We start from the raw sequence: 27,297 nt of genomic DNA on the forward strand, positions 1-27,297 counted from the left end.
ATGTGTAAGCGCCTCAAGATCACCGAAATGGAAGGATATCCCCTAATATAGAAGTTAAGCAACAGGAAAATAAGGGTCCAATTCTGGCTCAGCATCTTGGAACTTTTTATACTGAATATTTTCCTTTAGTGGTATTTCAGAAAATGTCTCCTGGGACAATGAGATTTCAGTATAGCTTCTTCAAAGGCTATGCTCTACTGGCGGTTGGAGATCAAGGATTCTAGTACAACCTGCATTCCTGTTTTATCCGCAACTGAGACTAAATTGTACTTCAGTTTTGAGTATATTTATTGAAACCTATTATCTGTCGTGCAGATCTTGTGACATTTGGTGAAACCAATCAGAAGTAGTGTTGGAGATGAATAACTAGCATTCTAAACTATTTATTGCTATTCCTATCTTTTAAACAGAAGTGGGTATAGGCTAGTGATTGCGAATTTTAGAGAGTGCAGTGCCCAAACTGCAACCCAAAACCCACTTATTTATACAAAGTGCCGTGTCTCTGGCTTCTAGTAAACAAGCTCTGGCAAACTCTGTGTTGGGGTGATGGCACATGTGCCACAGAGAGAGCTCTGAGTGCCACCTCTGGCGCTCGTGCCATAGGTTTGCCACCACTGGGTGTTGGCTGTGCAGAAGAAATGTATTTATAGTGGATCGGAGGCAGGGGGAAGAATTGTCTTCATTTGGCATGCATTTTTATTTAACATGTTCTCAAAAACTACTGGTTCCATAGTTCCTTGTCTATAGAAAGTTGAGAAAGCGTCCCTGAGGGAGAGGACAAAGTATCATAATAACTGGAGTAGATCTCAAAGTAAAGGGAGCCAGTGCTGGTGGAAGGATTTACTGTGTGTGTGTGTGTGTGTGTGTGTGTGTGTGTGTGTGTGTGTGGGTCTAGTGATATGTCCATACGCAAATGATGTCATAAGGAGACTGCCTCTGGCAATTGGCTGACAAAAATGCTGGTAATTTAGCAATTTAAGTCCCGTGCTGTCCAAATAGTCAGGTAATATTGCCATTCGCACTGTTGATTCAAGATTTTGCAATGAAAAAGCCCATCTCGAAATGTAAAAAAAGAGAAGAATGAAATCCAGTGTTTTATTTTCGTTTCATAGGACTAATACACCGGAAAGCATCTTCATATTTGTTCAGAGGTCCTTTCTCACTTCCCCATCACCCTTGCTTGTGGTGGTGGTGGGTCTGAGGAAGGGCTCTCCTGAGGATCTTAGGGCTGATGTGGGCTCATATAGGGGGATATGACCTGCCAAATAGCCTGGTCCTAAGCTACATAGTTTTATAGGTTATAACCATCACTTTGAATTGTGCTCAGAAACAAGCTGGGAGCCATAAGTTGTTACAACAGGAAAGTGGTATGGTCCCTATAAGCTTCCCAAGTTACACTCTGGCTGCAGCTCTTTGTACTCGCTGAGGCTTCCAAACTCTCTACAAAGGCAGCCCAATGTAGAGTGTGTTATAGTAGTCAAAATGGGAGGTAACTAAAGCATATACTGTTGTGGCCAAATCTAGCATCTCAAGGAATGGTGCAAATGCCAGACATGCTTTAAATGTGCTTCTTCTCCACCGACAGGCAAAAACATTTATATTTAAGCAAGTTTTTAATTAAGCAGGGAGGGTTTTTTTAATGCAGATGTATGTTGTCTGTTTTAACTTTTGTTTTTTTTTAAAATCAGTTTTATAATGTTAATAGTGTTTTGTGTGGTGTTTTTAAAATTTGTCTTGAACTTTTTATAATGTTTCTAATGTGTTGGGGAAGCCATCTTGAGTCCTGGCCTGGGAGAAAGTGGTGATTAATAAGTTAAATTAAAATAAATGAATAAATAAATAAATTTGAGTAAGTGCTCCTGGCCATAGCAAGAACCTTCACCTCCAAATTCAAAGCTGAGTCCAGGAGTACCATCAAATGGTGAACCTATGTCTTCAGGGGCAGTTTAACCACCTCCAACACAGGCTGAATTCCTGTTTTCTGATATGCTTTTCAACCGACCAGGATTAAGTTTCAGTTTGTTTGCACTCATCTGGTCCATTACTGATGCGGAGGACCAAGACGTTCTTGGATTGGAGTGGAAAGAGTAATAGAGTACCATCTGCATATTGATGGAACCACACACACAAACTCTAGAGAACCGTTCACAGTGGTTTCATGAATATTAATTAGAGATGTCCCACTGTTGCAAGGGGATTTACCTTTGTGTTTACTCACCATTCAACAGTGGATGGGTTTAGCCAGGACTGACAAATAGGATTCAGGTGCAGGAATATGTTTTCACTCTCCTAAGGCTACAGATCCTGCCCTTCACAATTGTCTTTGAATTGAATCATTGAATTGCTCTGTCACTTTTGATTTTTTTCAGGTTTCTGTTACTGCCCGTGATGATGTTCCCTTCTTTGGGCCTCCTCTTCCAAATCCAGCCATATTCAAAAAGGTTTGTGTTGGATTAGTCTTTGTACTATTAAAAATAAAACCTAAAGATGAATGTTTTTCTGATAATTTCCCCCCATCAGAGGCTGAATATTCCACACAACTTCCTAGGGATGAAAAAAAATCCCATTTCCAGTCAGATGTGGATTGGGAGCAAGCCTAATTGCAAGTCTCTTAAGCTTAGCCAGACTAGCTAGTTGAGAGGAGTGCTGGGATTTGCAGTCCAACAACATCCAGTGGGCTGCATGATTTCCATCCATCCTCTCTAGGATATTATGACCCTGCTGCCAATATTGTTATTCAGCATTTGTAAAAGTGCATCAAGCTTACTTGATGTAAAGTATGGCTAAAAATGAACACATTATTGCCTTATTGTTTAATTACTAGGTATAATTACTCTTAAGGAGCATATTCTATTACATCTTTATGAGAGAAAGGTATTGAATAATGCATATCGTATATTAATTGATGGTAGGGTACACTATTTATACATTGATGTTTACATGGGTTTGTCATAAAAACCTATGTACATGGTAATGTACAAATAGTGATCGTTTCCAACTGTCAATTAGTATCTTTTCTACATGCCTTATTATATCTCTATCACTAGTAGGTCTTATTAAATACACTTGTATTTTATATTGACCATTACACTAGTAATATGCTTACAGAGTAGCATTATTTATAATTTTGTATATAATTATAAATTTCAGACTATTGCTATACCAGGATTGTTGTTATTAATACAATTATTGTTGGGTTGCCTTGTTTTACTTAGGATAGTCCACTAAAAATGAACACATCCGTTCCTGAAGACTCACAATTGTAACCCATTTTAACTGAATTTTATTGGGGTGGGGAGGAATTCTTGACAATTGTAGGCTTCCATTTGTAAGATTCCTGTGTTTTTCTGTTGTTGCTTCCATTTATCTTCTTTCTACAAAAAAAATCTTATGGAGGAAAAGGTAGAAAAGCAGCAGATTGCCTACTGAATAGTAGTGCGAGAAGTCCTCTGCTTAGAAGCACACATTGCTGCTCGAGAATGCAAATGGAGGCTTCTATGTATGAATACCCCTCAGTATATCACATGTAGAAAGTCAATATGCCAAGAAAAAGGACAGCCCTGATTTGCTAGATGTTGGAGGGGTTTTGGGTTTTTTTTACTTTATAGAGGGTGAGGAGTGTTTGTACTGTTTAAGGGAGATTGTTTTCCTCTGCTATAGTATGTACAGCTGTATCCTATGGTATGTTGAATGAATCTGTCAGCTCTGAAGTAGGCGTGTCACTAGAGGGGTGCAAGGGGTATGGGCTACACCAGCTGGTATCCTAAGTGGAAATGACACCACTGGTCCCCAAACATCTGTCTTTTCACAGAAATGAGCTGTTGTGTTTTCTGGTGTTGTTTTAAAATGCTGAAGAGATGGCATCAACTGGGCAAGGCTTAGTGGGAAGAGAAAGAAAGGCCCAGGTTTTTTTTTAATTGAAATTTAAAATTATAATTTTTAATTTTAAAAAAATCTCTTAAATTTTTCTTTTAAAACACCACATCTTACCAAATTTTCACTTTAACCACATCACACTATGTACAAGTAACTCCATTTAGGCTGTACATAGGACATGGTAATTTAGAGGTATAATTTTGATTGTGCTAGTTGTTTATGTCACAACTGTTGACATTACATTCAGTGATACATGGGAGTTTATGACTGATGAGTAACATTAGTACAAAAATCATGATTAAGGATTCAGGTTGGTGTGGTATGGGAGGAGGTCAGTGGGGGAGAGTGACACCGTGAGTTGCCACACGGGGTGATGTCAACCCTAGTTGAAATGTGTCTTACGGTAAAGTGAATAGAAAAATATCCTTAAGATACCGTGTTATTTCATATGTTTACAATTGGCATGTAGTTTGAGTAAATTGTCACACAAGCATCCTGGAGCCTTTAATGCTCCTATTCTTATCCTTAAAAGTAAGTGTTTTAGCTATCGCTAGGTAATTTTGAGAAAGGTCTTGCAGAACCCTCAACAATGAACATACATCTGTTTCTTCCTACAGGGCACAGAATTCCGTGAATTTCTTCTGGCAAAGCTTATAAATGCAGAGTACAGCTGCTATCATGCTGAGAAATTTGCTAAGTTGGAGGTGAGTTGACTTACTTATAATTATATTGATATCTATTAGGAACAAAGATGCATATGAACATCAGGAAATAATATCCTGGAAGGAAATGAGAGGATATGAAATGTAATAGGGGCCAGCAAGGAATGGGTCAGCAAAGTGTGTACTGAGAGTACTATGATGGGGCAAAGAGAGGAAGAAAAATATGGGTATTAATATTTTATAGTACTGTTAAAAACAAACAAAAATGGAACAGTAGCCATTTTCAGTAACATTTCCAAAATGAGATTTAAAGGGTTTTCACTACTCATCCCCCACTGCCAAAGGCAAGGCTACTTACAGATTAATCTCGGATAACTAACAAGTAAAGGGAATTTAAAGATATAGATATGTTAGTCTGTAGCATTACTATGTATAGGGATTTTGTAGCACCTTTGAGACTAACTAGGGGGAAAAAGAGCATGAGCTTTCGTAGATTTTAGTCTACTTCTTCAGATGATTATGGTGGAGTAAAGGGAAAGGTAGTGCAATAAGATTCATGAGCAACCTGTTAACAGTTTGCAGTTGCATGATAATATAAGAATTGTTGCTGTTTCAGGTGTTTAAAAAGACGCAACAGCATTGGGAGGTAAGCTTTGTGTGATGGGAGCAAACAAAACTTGAGCAAGCAGTCTTTGAGGTAACCAGAATTGTTCAGCTCAAGAAATAGCTCTTTGAACTGAGCCCAGAAGGAGACAGGAAGGAGAAGCCTGTAGATTTTAGACAGCAGGGAAGTGTGTGATTCAGGAGATTATGCAATATAGAATTGCCTTCAGTTTTGGCACCCTGTCTGTTCTTTCTCTGCTTGTGTAGATTGTTGTTTTCCTCACTCTCTCTGCTTGTATCCCATTTGTTATTTGACATGCATGCTCTCCTCTCTTTCTGGAGCAGGAACGGACCCGCAGTGCCCTCTTGGAGAGCCTTTATGAGGAACTGCAGATCCGTAGCCGCAGCATGATGGGCTTGGCCTCTGGCGAGGATGACAAAATAGAAAATGGGGGTGGAGGCTTCTTTGAGAATTTCAAGGTGAGAAAGGAAGTGGATACGTAATCTCTTTATGTCTCTTTCATTCTCCTGTTAGGATTACCTATTTTAAGCTTCTCTGGGACATATGATAACCCATTTTATACCATTATTTTTGGAATGCTGAAGAGCGCTTCCTGGATATCCTCATTGTTCCTTCATCTGCACTTATAGGTAGCTGTGTAACTGTATATCCTATTGGAGATGGAATGGGATGAGAAGCTCGAGTTGAGACACTTTGACGTTATTCATATGATGTAAATAATCCTGGTAGAATGTGGGTTGAATCTGTGTTGTTCACATGAATTTTGAATGCCTCTGATTAAATTTGGGGGGAGGGCTGCCAAAAACCCTGCGAAACCCAGGATAACTGAAGCTAAAAACATTCATATAAATGTAAATTCATGCTTCTTGGTCATATTCAAAGCGGAGGATGTTTTGAAATTTCTCCTGGACAGAAGGTTGAAATGGAAAAAGGGGATATCTGGTCACCCTGTCTTGAGACAGGTCCCTGATTTAAAAGAAAATGTCAGGAAACTGGCCACAAACTTTGTACTTTTTGTGAGGGAGAGCTCTGCAAGGGAATATGGACGGAATTTGTTCCAAGTGAAGCTGGGAGCTATATCTTGTCTGCCTGAGCCCTACTAGTAAGATCAGGGGTAGGCAACCTTTTTGAGCCGGGGGCCGGGTTGCTGTCCCTCAGGCGGCTGGGGGGCCGAAGCCGGGGGGTGGAGCTTCAACCCTCCAGGGCAGGGCCACATGCCGGGGGTGGAGTTTCCACCCTCCGGGGTGGGGCCGCGTGCTGTGGGGTGGAGCTTCCACCCTCCAGGGGTGTGGCCGCATGCCGGGGGCGGAGCTTCCACCCTCTGGGGGCCAAGCCTCCCCATCTTTGCTGGCCCCTGACGGGGCCCCAGGCCCCGTCAGAGACCGGCAAAAAAGCTGGTGGGGGCCGCCAGCGCTGGAGGGCCCCCTGGAGGGCCCCAGCGACAGCACCGGGCCTCCCAAAGACCCCCTGCCTGCCGCGTCGGAGCCCTCATGGAGGGTCCCAGTGACGGCAAAGGGCCCCAGAGGCCGCCTGCCGCCCTCGGAGCCCTCCTGGAAGGCCCCAGAGACAACAAAGGGCCTCCCAGAGGCCCCCTGCCGCCCTCGGAGCCCTCATGGAGGGCCCCAGCGACGGCAAAGGGCCCTCCAGAGGCCCCCTGCCGCCTGCCGCCCTCGGAGCCCATGGAGGCCCCAGAGACGGCAAAGGGCCCCCCACACAGGCCCCCTGCCACCCTCTGAGTCCTCCCTGGAGGGCCCAGAGAGATGGCAAAGGGCCCCCTAGAGGCCCCCTGCCGCCCTCGGAGAGCCCCTCCTGGAGGGCCCAGAGACGGCAGCGGGCCCCCCAGAGGGCCTCAGAAACGGCAGCGAGCCCCTAGAGGCCCGCCGATGCTCCGCCGCCGCGCCACCACCTTCGAAGCTTTTTCGCTCCGGGTGCTGCCATTTTGGGGCGAAAAAATGGCGGCGCCCATAGCCCAGAGGCCGCTATGGGTGCCGCCATTTTTTCGCCCAAAAATGGCGGCGAAGTTCTCGCGCGACCTCGGGGAAGGTTGCACAAGACTTTGCCGCCTTTTTGCCGCCCAAAATGGTGGTGCCCAAAGCGGCGAAAAGCCGTGACGGGCGGTTGCTGCGCGGGGGCGGCAGCAGCGCAACAGCAGCCAGTGGACGGTCGGCAGGCCTCCGGGGCCGCATCCAGCCCATGGGCCGGAGGTTGCCGACCCTGAGTAGATAGTAGGTAATGTTCTTGGTTCCCACTTCCTCGCTCTCCTTACTCACTAGTCTCTATGGTGTTTTCTTCATGATGGAGATTGTTGCACTGTTCTTAAATAAGGGATAGAAGTGGGATTGAAATTGCAATTGACAGATTTTATGCATCACATTTCGACTAGGCAGTAGGTATCTGTCAATCTGTGCTTCTGCAACTACTTGTAATGAATGAGACATCCTGTGAATGGCTGTCAATCTCACAGGTAATCCCTTATTGAAGTAGTGCAATAGGTAATTCCAGGTAGTTCAGAAGAAAGGATACAGTGGTACCCCGGGATACGAATTGATCGCGTTACGAAATTTCCGGGATACGAAAAAAATAGATAGGAAAAAACTGTTCCGGGTTACGATATTTTTTTCGGGTTACGAAAAAAATATCGGCGCAAATTCAAATGCGAAGCGCGGCTAGCGGCTTTCCAGCCGCATGCCGCGCTCGGAAAAGCCTTTTCGGGTTTGCGAAATGTATCGGGTTACGAACGCCGCGGCGGAACGAATTAATTTCGTAACCCGAGGCACCACTGTATTTAAAAACATGTTTCCTCTGTAACCCCCCCCCCCCCCCATTCCAAAGAAGGCATGACTTCTTACTGACAAGGAGCAGGGCAAAGGGGATTTAAGCCAGTTTCACTGCACAGAGTCCATTCCAAAGAAGCAAGACTTCTTAGTCATGAGGAAGCAGGAGAAAAGAGATTAAAACTGGTTTCAATCCAAACCCCAATTCCCAGTGAAGGCAACACTACTTACTTACTTGATCTTGGAAGTTGACGAGTAAACAGAAGATGGTACATAAATGCATCAGCAACATGTTATCAATTCACAGTTGCATGCTATTATGAAAATAATAGTTGCTTTTTCAGTGTTTAAAAAGTCGCAACAGCATCGGGAGGGAAACCTCGTGCAGTACTGTATTGTCCGATGTCCTTTTCTGCATCTGTAAATGTTTCTAATCTGTCTCCCTGTTACCTTCTCTCCAGCGAGTGATCCGGGGCCGTAGCCAGAGCCTTGATACCATGGGTAGCCATGAGGAAACAACAACACCAGCAACCCACGCTACACCCAATCGCCCATCTACTGCTGGTCTTGCCCTCAACCAGAGTGTTGCCGAGGGCACTAAAGCTATTGCTGCGGGAAGGTATTGAGGAGGTGGCATGTCTTTAGCCCTACTCCCTCCCTGCTTTTCCTTAAGCTTGCTGCTCATCAACATATGCACTCCGCTTCTTAGTTATGTACAATTATCTTGAACATCTTTTTGGCAGAGTTTGAAATGTTACCAAAAATGGCTACTTGTTTGATTTATTATTCTATTATTTATTATTGCATTTGTATGCTGCCTTTGTCTGGTTCACAGACAAAAACATTTTTTTAAAATTACAATAAAATTAAAATAATCTAAAAACAGTATAAAATTACATAAATATACAAAGTTAAAAGCATGACAAACACACACACACCACACACAAAATCACCCTAGTACAGTGATGGCGAACCTATGGCAATGTGCCCGAGGTGGCACTCAGAACCCTCGTCTGTGGGCACATGTGCCATCGCCCAGCACAGAGTTTTCCAGAGTTCTTAGTAGAAAGCCAGAGGGACATGGCACTTTGCAATAAATAAGTGGGTTTGGGGCTGCAGTTTGGGCACTCAGCCCTCTAAAGGCCACCATCACTGCCCTAGTATGACTATAAATGGCTATCCTTTCTCCCAGAAGGGACCCAAGGTAGCTCACGACAGACAAAAACATTTTTAAAAAATTACAATAAAATTTAAAACAATCAAAATCATCTAAAATCAGTATAAATTATATAAAAATATACAAAGGTTAAAAGTATGACTAACTAAATTACTACAACAAAAAACCACCTGTATATTATTATATATCAAACACCTGCTAAAAAAAAAAGCATTGCATTTATTTTTAAAATGCATAACATTAATATGTGATCTTATTCTGAGGCTAATATGTTAGTAAGCATTGGTTTACTTTTTGAAAAACCCTTTAAAAATGGGAAATGGGTACAACCCACCATAGGCCTAAAAAGGATTTAAGAATAGCAAGTAAAATGTTGCTCATTATAACCCCAAATAGAATACATGGGGGGGGGGGAGGGTTTGAAGTAAATGGGGAGGTGAGGTAAAAAAAGATCTACAAGATGACTTGTTGTAACAGCAGTTATGGTTAAGGTTGGTTTTTTTTAAAAGTAACATTGGCCCCATACAGACAGGCCAAAATAAAGCTGCTTCGGATCACTTTGGAAGGTATGGTGTTTCATTGATGAATGCGTCCTAAGAGTCCGGAAGCCGGGCCAAAGCCACGTTCCAGTCCTAATGAACTGGAGCGTGGCTTTGGCCCGGCTTCTGGACTCTTAGGACGCATGCATCGTTGAAACACCATATCTCCAAAGTGACCTGAAGCCTTATTATTTGGCCTGTCTGTACAGACCATTATTACTTGTAATATCTTATTTCCAAACTCTGCTCTGTGTGATATTTCTTTTTCTCTTTTAAGGTGTTCTTTTCCCCCATCCTAATGCTCTGTATCTGAAGCCAAATCTATTCTTATGCTGAGGATTACTTTGGAAAGGAACTTGAAGAGGAGGTCACTTTTGAATGAGAGAATACAAATAATTTCGGGCAATTTTATTATATATTTTTTTTGAATAGATTAGAATACTGCCCTTTAATAAAATATTTCTGGGGAAAGTTAAACAAAAACACCATAATAAAAACATATAACTGGATTAAAAGGTCTGGAAAAATTAACAAGCTTTTATACTGATACCAAAATGATGACAGTATAGGTGCCAGATGGTCCTCTTGAAGGAGATCATGTTTTTTCTACCATCTGCCTCAGAATGGCAAGTGATGCCCAGAAGAGAACCTTAGAATATTATCTCAGTGCCACAGGGAATTGAGGTGGGTCAATGCTACTCAAAGGGAGGAAAAGACCGCAACTCAAAATGATCTTAACAGAATAGAGATCTGGACCATAACTAACAAAATGAATTTCAAAATGAAGAAATGTAAGGTAATACACATGACAGAAAAAAATGAAATGTATAGATATAGGATGGGGAACCTGGCTTGACAACAGAAAATGGTCTAGGAGTCCTAGTAGACCACAAGTTGGACATGAGCCAGCAGTATGATGCAGCATGGAAAAAACCCAATGTGATTCTACACTGCATCAATTAAGTATAAGGTTTAGATCAAGGGAAATAATAGTACCACTCTATTCTGCTTTGGTCAGAAATACTTCACCTGAAATACAGTACTGTGTCCAGTTCTGGGCACCACAATTCAACAAGGATGTTGAAAAGCTGGAGTGTGACCAGAGGACAGCACCCAAAATGGTGAAAGATCTGGAACCCATGCCCTATGAGGAGAGACTTAGGGACTTGGTATTTTTAACCCGGAGAAGAGAAGGTTGAGACGCAATAGTCATGTCTAAATAGTGGAAAGTATATCATATTGAAGATGAAGCAAGTTTGTTTTCTGCTGGTCCAGAGATTAAGACCCAGAGGAATGGATTGAAACCACAGGAAAAGAGGTTCCACGAAAACATTAGGAAGAACTTTCTGACAGTGGAATATGCTGCCTTAGAGAGTGGTGGAGTCTCCTTCTTTGGAAGTTTTTAAACATAGGCTGGATGGCAATCTGTCAAGAGTGTTTTGATTGTATATTCCTTCATAGTAGGGGGTTGGCCCTTGTGGTCCCTTCCAAATTTATGATTCTGTTTCTGTGATTTTGTGGGCTGTTAACAGTCTGCAAGCACTGCAGTTCTTGGGAGTTCCCAGAAAAGAAAGAAGCATTCGTAACATTTGAGCACAAATACAATACCAGACCGTGGCACATTAATGGGGGAAATGTTGCTGCTTTTGTTGTTGTGTGCCTTCAAGTCATTTATTCTGACTTATGGAGGATTATAAGGTAAACCTATCATGGGACTTTCTCGGGCGGAGAGTTTGTGATTCACTCAAGGTTACCCAGTTCATAGCCAAATGGGGAATCCAACCCTGATCTCCAGTCATAGTCCAATGTTCAAACCACAACACCATGCCTCCCCATATTATAAATCCTAAGAAGGACTGATGTAGGTCATTCTTCAGTTACCCAGGTCCCCAGCTATGTAGTACTTTAATGGTAAGTATCAGCACTTTGAACTGGGCCTGGAAAGAGACCGATAGCCAATGAAGTTCTTTATGCATGAATATGTTCCCAATCGTTGGTTCCAACTAATAGCGCAACAGCTGTATTTTGTGCTAGCTACTATCTAAGCACAATTATTTTTAGTTTAACCAGATTTTAAACTAAATTTAAAATGAAAAAAGAAAAAAAAGAAAGACACTTGCTGTCACTAATATCACTTGGGCCTTCTATCACAAAGCTTGATTTAATAAGAACTTCCATGAATGTGACTCTTATCCTTTTAGATGGAGCATGACTCTACTAGAACAGACTGAGCACCACTTCATTCTGCAAATGAATCACATATTAGCGGGACCTCCATTTTGTCAGAATTGAGTTTCTCCTTATTGGGCCTAATCATATCTGTTAATGATTCCATGCATTAGTATACCTTAGATTATTATACAGTTGCCCTCCATTTTCATGGGGGATCTGTTCTGGAACCCTCTGTGAAAATGAAAATTTGCCTATATTCAAGCCCCATTGGCTTGAATGGCAGTGCGTGCCTGCAGGCACCCATGGGTGCACATCCAATTTTGTCCCCTCCATTTTCCACCCACAAACAGGTGAGGGACGTGGACTTCAAGTCTGCGAAAGTGGAGGAGCAACGGTACTTTACATGTGAAACATATAAATGTTAGGGACAAGATGGGTCCTGTTAGGATAAATTATGTCTAGTACATGTAATTTTTGTAGCGCTACCTTGCAGAATCTCCCCTTTAGGTAGGAATGAAACCACTATAATGCCAGAACCCCAACTTCTAATCATAATAGTTTGTCCCAAAGTATAGCATGGTATAATATAAAAAATTATTAAGAGGGCCTGCGTTTTCTCCATCTGTCACTTGGCATGATAGGTCATCCTTTGGGCTGACCCAAGCAGTTTATTTGTCAAAACCAAGCCTGAATTTTAATTTGGACAGAAACAAAAGGAGCACTGTAAGGTTAGCAACATTTCCTAAGTAGTTTAGCACATTCCTACAATGGTCTCTTTAATCAGTCATATACAGGGTAAGATAAAGTAACATCTGGAAGGAAATGATGAATAGTTAGTGATTACTCTTTCTTTGGCATTAGTGTTTCTGATACACAATCAGATTTATGCTCAGTTTGTTGGGGATGGTGTCTGGTGAACCAGGTGAACATTTGTTTTTGCACATGCAAAGAACATATGCAGTGAAAGTCCCATCTTGGAAATAGCCCTGTCAGCTGTCACATCAGTTGCAGCTGTCATGTGAAAAATATGTTTGTATAGAGTAATTTGAGTGGCTTAATTTGAGTTGGATGCAAGACATTGGGGCCTGGGCTTGGGAATGTCTTTGGGCAAATTATGTGTTCAATCACTGAACTATGCCTCACTCCAACACTAGTAAAGAGCATACCACAGAGTTCCCTTCTCTGAAAAGTGAGCTTGCCCTTCAACATCTGGGAATATTGGGCAAAACAAAGTACATATTAGAGGCTGTTGACTTATAACTAGCTTTAAGCCCTAATATCATTAACCCATGAGTACCAAAAATACTCAAATGTGTTCACTGTTTTGCTTGGCATTATTTTTAGGATTTAACTGGTGCATATTAGAACATTTTACAGATGGCGCAGAAGGAATCCATGGTTCCTTATTCATAGCAGAGATCTTAATTCATCCCTTTCACTCATGGGGATTTTGTAGGTTCCAATCAGCATGTCTAGGGAAGCCAGGAAAGGGGATGTTCTGCACAGACGAGCAATATCAAATCTACAGGAAACCAAAAAAGAAATGCCACATGGATCTAGCAGAACGGAGAAAGAAACAGTCTGCAGTTCTTTCTGTTTCTTGCTCCTTGGACCAAACTAGATATTGGAGTCAATGTGCAGCTGCTGCATTGTGCATCAAGTTCAATGCCATGTCCCATTTGTTATATTGACCTCATGACCTTCCACATTTTTTGCCCCTGATGCACATCTTTGGCTGCCAGTGATGTTGGAAGGGAAACTTGCCTTGCAGAAAATTGTACTGGACGTAACAGAGTGGAAGGATGGCACTAGACATGGGAGCACTGTTTTTGGTGGCAGTTGAACATTTTGCCATAGTGTCTGGTCTGGCCATTTGAAACTCAGCGCAGCTTTCCCTATGTTCTTCTCTTTTTTGAGTCTATCCTTTCCTTTGTCTCAGTGCCATTATCATGCACCAACACCTGCCTGTGAACTTCTTTCCAATCTAGTCCATCTAGTCTATTCTGTTCTTTGCTCTTTCTCCTTTTTTATTCCTCCTTTTGTCCGATCCTGTCCTGTTTCTTCATACTTTTCTCCAGCTTTGACAGCTTCCACATCATGCTCCTTGTGCCTTGTGGTTCTCTGCACAAGCTAGAAATGTTACTATTGAATAGCAATACAAGGACAGGAGTCCAGTCTTCTACCTTGTGTTCTTTCTCTAGCTCTTGTCTCCTCTACTCCTGTCTTCCTCTGCCTCTGCCTCTTTCCTTTTTCCTACTGTCCTTTCCTCCCCTCTAGTCCTTTGCCCTACCTGGGAGAAGCCCTTCACGCAACAGAGGCAGCCGCTACAATGGGCGACGTAGTAGTGCCATTGGCATTGAGAACATCCAAGAAGAGAAGAGGTATGAACTGCAGAAGGAGTGGGCAGGGCTAGAACATTGGCAGGGGAGGGAGAGACAATAATCTTAGATGCATTAAGTTGTCTTTTGGCATGTTCTTAGAATCAGAAATCATTGGTGTATGCTTGAACTGACACGTCGCCCCTCCAACTTTTCAAAATGGGTAGCTTGAGCCCATTATTGTGAGCCATGAGCCCAAAAGCCACAAGCAAACCAAAAGAGTCCCTCTCAAAATGCCACTTGCTATAAGCACAGAAATACTATCATCATTGTTTAATGGCTGAGAATATTGATGCTGTTCCTTCTCCCTGGGTGTTCATCAGCCATTTTGCTGATATTTAATGACTTGACATTTTGGGAAGCTTTTGCTGGAAGTTCTATCCCTTCTGTAATTAATAATTTAAAACCTTTCTATGTAGTATTTTACATAGGTTCTGCTGTGCAGGTTTTTAGAGTTTCTCCACTTAGCTCCTTAGTGACTTAAAAGAAAAACTAGAAGTGTTTGTAAGAGCATATGTTTTCCCAGACCGGTGATCATCTGTTAGGAAACCAAACCTAGAGGAAATAGAAGAAGACAGGTGAAACCTGTCGGAAGATGAAAGTCTACTTTACATGTAAACATGGAAGAAAACTCAGGGGAAAACTGGCCAAAACAACCTCAAAAGTTATAGGAAGACAAGGGATAAAAGAGTTGAAGTGGTACAACAGAGATGTTGTTTCCCACTGTATCAGTTTTATTTATCTTCCTATTTTCTCTGTTCAAACATATTTTCAGAAATTTTTAAAATGATAGCAGCATGATTATGAGAAAAAGATTTAAGACTGAGACGCAAGTCTAATAGAAGAAGCACAGACAGATACACACACACATACAACATTCTGTGCCTCTTCTATTAGACTTGAATCTGTCTCAAATCCCGTTTTCCTCTACACTAGAGCATGACTGCTGTCATACTATATGCATGTGTATGTGTATGTATATATCCATACCAACAGGAATAGTACAAGGCATTCAGTTGGCAGAGGTGAAGGATCAGATAGATGGTGCTCCTCCACCCCAATTCTGTGTACAGATGAATTGTCCTATGCTCTAGTCATCAAGGGACCCAAGGATTAGGTGGTTGGAGTGCAAGAGCTGTTGGGTAGTTGATCCAGTCCAGGTCAATCACAAGTTATCCAACAAGATGAAGGGAGAAACAAGACAGTGGTAATCATCTGATACAGAAGTTTTTACAGCAAGTCAGTCCAGATAGACAAATCCAGCAAAGAATATAACAGTGTCAAACGTAGCCAGTTCAAGGTCAAGAAAACACTATCAGTAAAGAGTACTTCCAATCACCAAGATAAAAGAGTTGTAAGCCACAACTATGGAACTATGGGGCTCAACAGATGGGCAGCTCCACGCTGCCCATCTTTGCCCCGAGTTGGTGCTGCAGCACTGACACGCTGCCAAAAAGAAGCTACCTAGAGTGGCTTCATTTTTGCAGTGTCACAAACAGGAATGGGTGCTGCCATGACGCCACTTCCTGAAAGTGATATCTGGATGCTACATGGCGTCATCATGGCAGCTCCCATGGACAGGAGGCTGCCATAATGGTGCTGCCACTGCCGCGTGCTATGGTTCAGGATTGTGCAGTACCTGCATGCTCCCGAACCCTAATTTTGGCCCAAGGATGGCGCTTTTTGCCCGTCTGTACCAGGCCTATGACTCTTCTCTCTCTGAATCTTAGGACTCCAGAGGATGGCTTATGTCACCTCTCCCCATGATTATCCCCTTGGCTGCAGACAACCCAGGTCTAGTGGGATAGTGATGGTGGAGCTGGTGCACCCAGTATAGGGCATGGACATCCAACACATCTTCCGAAGACCTTTTCTCCAGTCCATATCCTGCCCAGTTAATGAGGTATTGCAGTTGCCCATGGTGCATGCAGGAGCTGCTACTTGTTCCTCCTCTCCTCCCACCATCACTGGAGGGAATGGAGTTGTCAACCCAGATTTGAGATTTCCTCTCTGTGTTTTAAAATGTAAGTGTGCACTAACATTACTCCCCCCCCCTTTCTGTCCCAAACCCATTTGTAAGCCAAAGGGTCCCAAAGGCAGCAGAACATTCCTTGTTAGATCAGCAATAATGAAATTGCATAAGATGGACAGTAAAGGGGTAGGAAGGCTCCACTAAAGAGAAAGCTGCATTTATTTAAAGGTGTTGGTGAGAGATATTGATATCATGCAGTTGAAATCTCGCTGACAAGATTTAACATTTACATTAAAATTTACAGTGCATTGAAAAATGTGTGCAATGAGAACAAAAACGTTTTAGGAACGACACATGATTCTGTCTCGGGTGTTGTTTATTTTAAATCCTTATAACTGGTCAGTTTTGATTAATCTCACCATGCAAACTTTCCAATTACCAGGTGACAGCCCATTGCCACATGTATTCTTTTTATAACCCTCTTTTGCCTCTCATACATATCTACTCTTAAGTAAGTTCCATTGCTTTCAGTGGGGATAACTCCTGGATGAGTGACCTACCTTGAGTCAGTAGTTAGCACTGAGTGCTGAAAACATTTTAAGATACTACTTGCAATGCAACCACATGTCTACTCAGAAACTGAATTAACCTGGGCTTATTTCCAGCTAGGTATATATGAGATTGCAATTGGATGTGTTGTAGTTTTCCTTTCTTTCTAATTTTACTATATTAGCTGCATGCAGAATGAACTCTCTTCTGCAAGGAAAAAAGCAACTGTGTGTGCGTAGGGGGGCATGCTTTATTTTTGTTTACTGGTAAGCTAGTAAAATGTGACAATATCTGGCAAAGCTGCAAAGCAGTGATGAATGCTGTCAGGAGACACTTCAAGTGTCTCTCTCATCATGTCTGTAATTATTTGGTGATTTTGTATGCTGTAGTAACAGTGGAGGCCACAGGCTAGAGCTGGAGCTACTGCAGTCTCTTAAACCTCATGCTCAGTTTTGCTTTGAGAATTTCTTTTTCCTTAGAACTGTGAGAGGTAAAAATTTAAAAAATGAAATGAGGTGTTCCTTGAATGTTTTCAAATCTGTGCTGTGCATGAATATGCATGGAAGGAGGGAGTTGCTTACCTTCTTCCCTGCTTGAGTACAAAGCCTACATTCTTCATCTGCATTTTATTTCTGATTGTTAGACTGCTATAAGCAGTGGGGAGAACTGAGATATCAGCCCCCACCACGGCCACCCTGAGTGTATGTGGACTGGGTTTCGACCCTGAATCTGTGTGGAAAGATTGTTATCCTTGATCAGAGAAATTTCCTCCCCTCCAAAACAGAACAGTCCAGCAGTCTGTACCAGGAGCAATGAAGAACAACTTTATTGATAGGATTCCAAAATTTTAAGCTTGCAGGTGATGTTGCAGATGATTAAAAATCTACATGTACATTATTGAGATTCCCATAACTTCATTTAGTGTATGTGTCTACTTGGTGTTAGTTTTTAATAAACAACAATTGAGCATTCAATTTACTTTCCCATAGTCAGCCCATGTTGCACAATTGAGCAGAGGGAGCCATAGTTCTTAGCAGTTTCCCAGCAGCTGCAATGATATCTGTAACATTTCAGGCTGGCCAAGGTTAGTTTCCACTCTTACTATTCTCACCCCCATCCTCAATATGGGTGAACTTTAGTTTGCTATTGATCATTTGGGCCTTTAAATGTGAAAATGTCTTCATTATAGAAAATGGGGTGTTTGCTGTCCAGGAATGGGAATCATGGAGCCCTTTAGATGTTTGTAAACTTCAAGACGCAGCTGCCTTTGCCAGTATAGCTAATGGTGAGGAATATTGGGAGTCACAATTCAAAGACATCTGGGGGTTGCATAATGTAGAGAATAGCTGCTATAGAGAAAAGCTGATGGCTACTGTGATCAATAGTCAGACACTTGTGGGAAAGATCTCCCAGTCTCCAATCCAGTGAGTCCTTGAAGAATCTATGTTGTTCTTGTGCATCTTGGAGGAGAATTTAGTCATGTGTTTTCTAAAGTTATTTGCCTTTCATGAAAGGACTCTTGACTCTGTATAGTAAACTATTCTTTCTTTCCCTTCCAGCAAAGAAATTGCTGAAAGAATACCAAAGGTACCAGAAAGTCCAGGACCCTTCTTTGATCTCAAATCTGATGGCTCTTCCAGTCCCAGCTCCCCAGATTTCAAGTAAGCGGCGAACAAAAGATCCTGGGGGGGAGGAAGCTTGAGAAGGTTTCATCATGGCCAAGTATCATACCCTGAAATACTGGCAGAGAAGTCAGAGGTGACTTGAGTGTAGTGATCTGTAACTAACTAGATGGGCAGGCTTTAAGACTTTTCTATTGTATAGTAAGCTTTTTGCCACAAGTATGAATGTTTATGATAAGCAAAAAGGCTCTTGAGGCTGATGGTTTGGGGCTTGTGTTCCTCCAGCAGAGCCCTGTCCAGTCAGACATCAGGGTACTGTGTGATGCAGCCCCTGTCCCGTTCCTCATCCAATGGAAGCAGCTGTTGTAGCGGAGTGAGAGAGCATGAGACGTCCGAGGAGGAGGAGAATGAGGCGGTCAGTGTGGGGTCTTTTAGATCCCTTTCACTTGAGTAACTCACCTATCCCATCTGAGCAGATGCAGCATCCCTGGAAGTGCCCTCTAAGGCCTGTTTCCCATTTCTCTTGTGCAGGAGTTGATGTGTTCCCTTGAAGGTCCCCAGAAGCAGGACTCTCTGGTTCAGAGTGCATGGTTAGATGATAGTGTCTGTACACCCAGCAGTACCAGCTCACCAGGTAAAGACTGAAATGAGTTCTTGCACAGGTTCTAGGGCAGGGTGAAATAATGGTCTACTTCTGCATCATCATTCTTGGTATATGGAGACATGGTTGGCCCCTAATGTCCCACATAACACTGAAAGGGAGTGTACCCTTATGGAGAAGAAGAAAAAAGCCTATTCACATAATGTGTACATGACTATAGGTTTTCTAGCTAGACATAAGGATGCTCAGTATCCTTCAGGATGCCCCAGGGGACAGGACTAGTCCAAGGTTGAATCCTTTAGGAGAGTCTTGAGATCTGCCTTGCCTTGTAGTTGGAAGTAACATCACAGCTTAGTTCAGTTTCCCACAATCTGACACACTCCAGATCACTACAACTTCCATCATCTGCAGTCAATATACCCATAGTCTGTTGTGGCTTTGAGTAAAGGGAATTATAGTCAAACACATCTGGAGGGTGCCTGTTTGGCAAACTCTGATTTCATACTTTGGCTCTGGTTTCTCTATTATATGTTTGAATTAAGTAAATAAATGAGTATTATCTGTTATCTCTGATTCTACTTTCTGACACATTCTGGTATTTAGGAAAATATTCTCTCTGAACCTGGAAATTACGTTTAACCATGCATTTCTCTCTATTTCCAAATCAAATTTACCCAAAGTGGCATTATACATATGCAACAAGGAGTTATCAGCAGAGGTTTGCAGGGGTGCAATATATGCACATACACACACATTGAGGAAAAATCCCTGAGAGTGAGAAGTGCCCCTAAACAGGCCAATGGCCAGAGACCATGCAATATTGGCTGTCTAAAAGTGACAATAAAAATAAAAATGAGTTCCTGGAAAATGGGGATAAAGAATGAACAGATATAAAAGGGCTAGGTAATCTGAGAATCTATTCTTTATTTAAGAATCTATTCTTTATTTAAGAATCTATTCTTAAATATCCCTTGGTATAGAAGTGACAGCTGCCTCTAAGCATTGAAGGGTTGTCACATTGAGGATGAAGCAAGCTTGTTTTCTGCTGCTCCAGAGATCAGAACACAGAACAGCTACAGGAAAAGAGAATCCCGTTCAGCATTAGATGGAATTTCCTGACAGTGAGAGCTGTTCGACAGTGGAACATACTCCCTCGGAGTGTAGTGGAGTCTCCTTCCTTGGAGGTCTTTAAACAGAGGCTGGATGGCCATCTGTGATGACTGGGTCTCCAGTCATCTGGGAACTTCTCCTGAACTACAAAGGGTTAATTTGGGAGGAGGAACATGCTAATGAGAGATGATATCACATGCTAATGAGCTGTGACATCATAGCTGATGTAAGGTCTAACTGACCAATCAGAGAGTAAGACCGCGAGATTCAAGAACTTTCTATGGGAAGTCTTAAAAAGGCTTGTGCAGCCATGCACTCCTTTGTCTCTCCCTGGATCCTTTCCTGAGGGAGGAACCAGATGCTGTCTCTTTGAGTCTGGGAGACACAGACTCAAGGGAATGCAGGTCGAGAGGCCAGGGGGCCCTCCCTGCATCCAGGAACTCAAAAGGACTACAAATCCCATCTGCCGTGAGTAGTTAGGAATGTGTTGGCTAGTGCGTTTAGGCCTTTTGTTATTTTCAACAATGGCTTGTCTGGAATGAACTCTGTAACTATGTTCTTTGACCTGCAAGGGCAAAGGGGCTTTGCAAGAGTGTTATAAATTCTTTCTATCCTATTCTATCCCTTTTTAAAATAAACTTCTTTCTTAAAAAGCATCTGCTATCTCTCTTACTCCTATACACGTGCCTAGACTCGGCTACTGATTGCTCTGGGTGAGCAAGAAAGGAAACTAGATCTCTCTTTCTATCCCTCACAAGTCCCAGTGTATGTGTGGGGAGGAATTGATTCACTGGGTGGTGGCAGCGCGACTATAGGACCTCCAGGGGTCTCATTCTGCTCAACAGGGAGCAAGAATGGAGATCTAGGAGATCCTAGAAGGGAAAGTGTGACAAGAGGGGACTCCCTGGGAGTAAAGGGCCACGCACAGGGCGCCAAGGGCTCCAGGGAAAGGCCCCCAAGTCACCACACCATCTGTCAGAGATGCTTTGTTTGTGAGTTCCTCCATGGCAGGGGTTGGACTGGATGGCCCTTGGGATCTCTTCCAACTCTATGATTCTATGAGCAATCAAAGATATTGATGTAGCTGGGACTGAGCACAAGTGTATTCACACACCACCGCAAAACTACAAAATGGTGAGGAGTCCCTCCATGCCCCAAGAAAACAGCCCAAAGAGGGCTGAGCATGCTCAGTTGGTAGGAAATGTTAAGGAACTAAATGCAGTAAAAATAATTTTTTTAAAAATCCAACATATCATGGCTTGTGGGTAGGAGAATTGGAACAGAGTGACTGGAACCCAGAGCAGAAGCCTTCTACATTTTGTTTCAGGACCATAACCTGATAGCTGTTAATGGTATAATTCTTCATGAATTTGCTTTTAAGGCCATTGGGGACCAAACCAGATGAGAAATTAAGTGCATCTATTTTAACAAACAAACAAACAAAAACAAACAAATAATATTCTACAACCAGCAGCCTCAAACTTGGATCAGGGCTGCAATGCACATGGTGGGGAGATGGGGACATTCTTTATCCATACTCCTGCCAAAAATCATCCTGTGCCACATGTTCTCCAAGAGGGAATGTATGGCCCATGGAGAAAATGTGCAAAAGGAAGGGCCTCTTCAGGGACATAGCCAAGGGGGGGGGGTCTTGGGGTCTGGACCCCCCCTTCCCTTAGAAAAATGAATGGTGTGTGCTGCTGCACCGCCACACCCAAGCCCCATTATAATGGTGGCACTTAGTCTGGACCCCCCCCCCCTTCCTAAAATCCTAGCTACGTCCCTGGCCTCTAATGGACCTGGTCTGATCTAGTTTGACTAGGTCAGGACCTTGTGGAATAACTATTTTTTTAAAAAATATATGAATGCATGATCTTATTTATCATTTATGTATTGTTCAGTGTGGTCTTAAAGTAAATGATATTACCATATCCTGTGGTAGCTGATTCCACACATGACTTATACATAATGTGAAGAAACCTTTTCTAAATCAATAGCCTATTAATTTCTTTGATTGATCTAGTGTTCTAGCATTATGAGAGACAGAGCAAGAGAAAGTCAGAAAGAAAGAATGAATCTCTATCCAAAAAATATTTGTTTCTGTATGTTATTGTTATTGTTATTTTTATAGACCCCTTTTCTCCAAAATTGAGACACAAAATGGTTTACAAATTAAATGAATAGTACAATTAAAAACATACAAAAGTGAACATTAAAATAGAATTAAACTGGTACAATATTAAAACATAATTTATTAAATGAATAAAATGTAATTAAAAGACTAAAATGTTTAAAAACAATACATATTAAAATACTAAAATACATTAAAACAATAAAAAATAAAGTTTTATACTTAATCTTAAAACTTCAACTGTTTGTGAAGGCCTGATAGCACAAAAATGTTTTAACTTGTTGCCTGAAAGACAGCAAGGATGTGGCCATCCTGACCTCTCTGTGGATATAGTTCCAAAGTCTGGGAGCAGCCACCAAGAAGGCAGTCCCTCTTGTTCCCACCAAAATGAGCCTAAGAAGGTGGTGGGACATAGAAGGCAGCCTCTCTAGGTTATCTTAAAACCCTAATGGGTTTTTGCAGGGAGATAAAGTCCTTCAAATAACCTGGACTCAAGCCGTATAGGGCTTTATGTGCAAAATCAGCACTTTGAATTGTGCCCAGAAATGGACTGACAGGCAGTGCAGATGTTGCAGAAGGGGAGTTGTATGTGCCCTGTAGTGGGTCCCAGTTCACACCTTGGTTGCTGCTCTTTGGGTCACCTGGAGTTTCTAAGCCAGGCAGATCCATGTAGAGCATATTGCAGTAATCAAGATGGGATGCAACTAAGGCATGCACCTTATCAGACAGTGGAGCTTTCCAGAATGATGAGCCACTTTTAACCTACAAGAGTAGTTGGTGAAACTAGAGCTGGATTGCTGTGATCAGTTTAGCAAACACTGTAGATCAGAGGTTCCCAACCTTCCTAATGCCGCGACCCTTTAATACAGTTCCTCATGTTGTGGTGACCCAAACCCATGAAATTATTTTCGTTGCTACTTCATAATTGTAATTAAATAGGTGTTTTCCAATGGTCTTAGGCGACCCCCATGAAAGGGTCATTCAACCCCCAAAGGGGTCCTGACCCACAGGTTGGGAACAACTGCTGTAGATGAAGTCCCTCAGATCCCATCCACTGCAGGTTGTGTGGAACTAGAGGGGGATGTAGCTATGGTTTTGTCAGAGTCCTATCTAGTAAATTGGTATGGTTAGTATTTTTTTTTTTTTTTTGTAGAGAACAGACACAAATCAGCTAAGACTGATCACTGCCAGTCCTAGCTGATCAATACTGTTAGGACAGAGGTGGTCAATGTTTTGTCTGTGTGGTCCTTGCAGCCTTAAAAGATTCTGTAGTGAAACTCCTCTTGCCAAAACCGATTGTCTATTCCAATGATTTGAGTAACTGTCATCCTGTATCAAGATGCTATATTTTCATGTGTCCTCTTCAGGTATTTTTCAGTGAAGCTGGTTATTTAGATAGATTTTAGACTAGTAGTCAGTTTAAACCTCCTTGGTTGCCCTGATGGGATAACCTGTTCTCAGAGATGGATGTGCAGTGTTACGTTTAAATCGTCCAGATCTCTCAGAAGTATTTAGTATTACTAAGGTACTGAACCATTTGACCCAGTGGTTTTAATAACATCTGGAGCAGGGTTGAAAGAAGACTCCCAAGTAATGGCTTAATCTTCAAATGAACAATTTTTCAAAAGTTGGAGGTTGTATATCCTGTTAATTGCTCAAAGGCTTCTCCTCCCTATTATTTTTCTTAAGGGAAAATAAATTTCAGGATCACTTCATCTAGTGGTCAGCCTGTCTTTAGTGGTCTGGAAGGATTTCTTTTTAATTTGGTATTGAATGTCCAGTGGGAGGTAAAGATGGATGTCCTCATAGACCAACAGTTTGGTGTCTCCCCCAGGCTTCTTAGACATAGGAACATTTTTTGTCATCTGGTGTGAACTTTCTAATGGCCCCTTCTCATTTCACTCCCTCATTGGCTTCTTCTGAAGCTTCCTTTCCATGGCCTTCCAACAAGGAGGCTAGCACCACTGGCCAGTTGGGTCACCTTCCTTTCATTGTCTTAACAACAGAATTCAAAGATAAGAGCCATGGTTAGCTTGGAAAATAAGTATGCAAAGGGACCTTGTAGCATCTTTGAGACTAATTGAAAGTTGGTAGCGTGAGCTTTCGTTGACTTGAGCCTACTTCCTCAGATGCATGGGGTGGAGTGGAGAGTCCACATGGACATTCCCACACACAGACTGCTATATAGGTCTGTCCCTGGATGTTGCACTCTAACCCATACATCTCAGGAAGTAGGCTCAAGTCTACGAAAACTCATGTTACCAACTTCTTTCAGTTAGTCTCAAAGATGCTTCAAAACCCCTTTGCATAATGATTTTCCAGCCCAACACAGCTATGTCTTTGAATACTGATTGTCTTGACAATGTCTTGCTTCTATCTTCTACCTACCCTACCAAATGACAGAGATCCCATCAAGATCTTCTGGTCACCATTGATGTTTTAGTGCCATAGGCCGAACAATGGAGATAAGCACACTGGCTTTAATTCCCATGCTAGGCATGGGATGTAAACTCACAGGAACGGATTGTATTGCGGAGCTCTGTCCCCGGGCAGTACTCATCTCGTACCTGGTCTGGGCTTCTCCCTGACCTTTTAAAGAACTGGAAAATCCCATTCTTTAAAAAGTCCAGGAAAAGCCCAGATTGGATGCAGCATGAGTATTGCCCAGGGAAGGAACTGTGCGATACGATCTGTCCCTGTGAGTTTACATCCCCAGTGCTGGAATGAAAGCTGGTGCGCTAATCTCCAAGTGAGCAATGATCTCTGGGTGCAGCATGTTAACAAGTACATAAGTGTTGGTATTTTTCTCTGTGAAATGCTTGAGTGAGTAAAGAACTAATTTTAGTACCCACAATCTAACCTGTTGTTGTTTTTGGTTCCTTTCAGTAACTCAGCTGCTCCCTTCTAGCAATGCGTCAGGCTCCATGGAGAAGGGAAAGGGCAGCAAAGTGGACGCTCAACGTTATAGTCCAGTATGTGCAAACTTTTTCCCCCGTTACATTAAGGAAGCAGGGAGGTTGACATATGGGTTCTTGATAATATAGCAAACTAGGGGCAAAGGGAAGATTGTTAAAGAAATTGCCCCTTCCTTGTTCCACAGGCTTCCATTTTGTGCTGTGTGTGATGTCATCGCTGGAGGGGGTCTCAATGCATGCTGGGTATTTCACAGGTAAACTCCATCTTGGAAGAGCCTCAGTACTCAGGGAAAAGGGCATGTGGGCAAAAACTGATGGAAACAGAGTAGGCTCTTTGCTACCCTATAAATACCTGCGGATAAATTTATTGAACTGTTTCCAATCCCAAAGCATTTCCCAAGGCTTCTTTTCCTTGGCCCTTCGCAGCAGTTTTGAAAAATGTCCCACAAACAACTGCTTTTCAACCTGATTTTCTCATAAAAACTTTTTGATCCAGCTAATAGCCACTGCGAGTCTCATGGATAACTTTCCAGTACTCTCTTGTTTTGTATGGTGGCCTTTCTACTGCCCATCTCCCTGTGTTGCTGTAGCTTTATTATTCCGCTGCATAATCTCTGTACTCATTGGCTGTCTTTTATGTGTGTTTTCTGTCTGTCTCTTGCTTTTGGCCTCTTGCATTACTGAGTGTGCATCCTTGGTTAGTTTTGGCGTACTCAGAAAGTGTGGATTAGAAAGTTAGGATTTATGGATTCTTTCAAACGATATTTTGCAGCTCTTTCAGCCATGCTAACATCTTTATAGCTCAATTTCCAGGTGACAAACTACTTATGCTGTGAACACTGCCTGATCTGAGACAAGACTCATGTTTTGTCTAGTCTTGTGCAGAAGCAAATAAAGCTTCTTAAAAGCTCAACAGATGTGAGGCTGTTGTTCCAGCTTCGTAGTTCAGAGGAGCACTACAGTTGTTAGTTAGCAGTACTGTACCTGATTCCGGTTGGCCACTTCTTCCAGTTGCATAAGCCTGAAGCTTTTTGGAGACCATAGGAGACGCCATTTCTTAATCCTACATCTTTCATAGTTTCTTACCCTCTGAATGTCACTGGGTTCAGATAGCACAAAAAAAGTCAAACCCAGCCTTGTAATCTGGTGGTCAGTCTTCCAAAGTGTCCTATGATGGATTTCCTCTGATGTGGACCAGTGGGTGTGTTGTTGTGGGTTTACTATGGGAAGCATGACCAGACTCACTGCCAAAACTTGGCAGAAACAGCATGACAGAGTTGTAAAAAATAATAAACAAGTGGAAATTTATTAAGACACATTTAGATCACACAGTAACCTCTTCCCAGCTGACTGTCCTATCACTATTACAGCTCCTCTGTCTCTATGGACTTTATCACACAGAGACAAATTTATTAAATCCAGTGCAGAAATGGGATTCTGAAATCCGCAAAACACCTGCTTTTGCAGGTTGTTTTTCAGGTGCATTGGCGTCAGTGAAAAATAGTGCAACATTAATCTGAATGCAAAGTTGACAAAATACATTCCTTTTTTACTTTCAGGAAGTTCCCAAAAGTTAAAAGGAAGGTTTTTGTCAACTTTGCATTCGGATTAATGTCATGTTATTGCTCACTGATGCAAACGTCATCTAAAAAACTACCTGCTTTTGTGGGTTATTCTAATTTCTGTTTGGGTTAACCCCGAATGTCGTGTTAAAAACAACCCACTAAAAGTTTTTTTCACTTTAAATCAAGTTTCTGTACAGGATCCATCCTGTGTGATAAACACCTATGGCTGAATCTACACAGGTTAAATAGGGTGTCCTTATCTCAAGCCCAGTCCTATTGGAATACATGATATCCCTCTCCTTCTGATGGGAAAAGACTTCTTTTCGCAGGCTGGAGCAGTCTTTCAAAATGGTGAAAAAAAGTCACAAAGATCTTAACTGGACCATTTCCCCATGTAGTGTCACTTCATACAAGACTTAACATCAATAAAGCTTTCCTGTCTCATCCCATTAAGCGGACACCATTGCATATGTCTGTTATAAATCTGTATGTGGACTACTGGCTCTCTGGTGACTGTGCTACCTGTTATAGTTCTGTGTCTGTCTTGATGCAGGAGTATTTGCCAGAACAATGATTCCCACACTTTGGTCCTCCAGGTGTGTTGGACCTCAACTCCCAGAGCCCTAGCC

At 42.2% G+C, this 27,297-nt stretch overlaps 1 protein-coding gene across 1 annotated transcript in view; it reads left to right on the plus strand.

Moving 5' to 3' along the window:
* Positions 1-27,297, plus strand: part of LOC121921707 (rap1 GTPase-activating protein 1-like) — a 69,506-nt gene that overhangs the window by 38,646 nt on the left and 3,563 nt on the right. The window contains 10 exon segments of the mRNA XM_042450162.1: positions 2,370-2,441; positions 4,494-4,580; positions 5,487-5,621; positions 8,399-8,551; positions 14,103-14,206; positions 18,284-18,385; positions 18,635-18,761; positions 18,878-18,980; positions 25,075-25,160; positions 25,289-25,357. Of these exon segments, the coding sequence (XP_042306096.1) occupies positions 2,370-2,441; positions 4,494-4,580; positions 5,487-5,621; positions 8,399-8,551; positions 14,103-14,206; positions 18,284-18,385; positions 18,635-18,761; positions 18,878-18,980; positions 25,075-25,160; positions 25,289-25,312 (993 nt within the window). The 3' untranslated portion in view covers positions 25,313-25,357.

The sequence above is a fragment of the Sceloporus undulatus genome, chromosome 2 (genome assembly GCF_019175285.1).
Source record: "Sceloporus undulatus isolate JIND9_A2432 ecotype Alabama chromosome 2, SceUnd_v1.1, whole genome shotgun sequence".
Classification (NCBI taxonomy): domain Eukaryota; kingdom Metazoa; phylum Chordata; class Lepidosauria; order Squamata; family Phrynosomatidae; genus Sceloporus; species Sceloporus undulatus.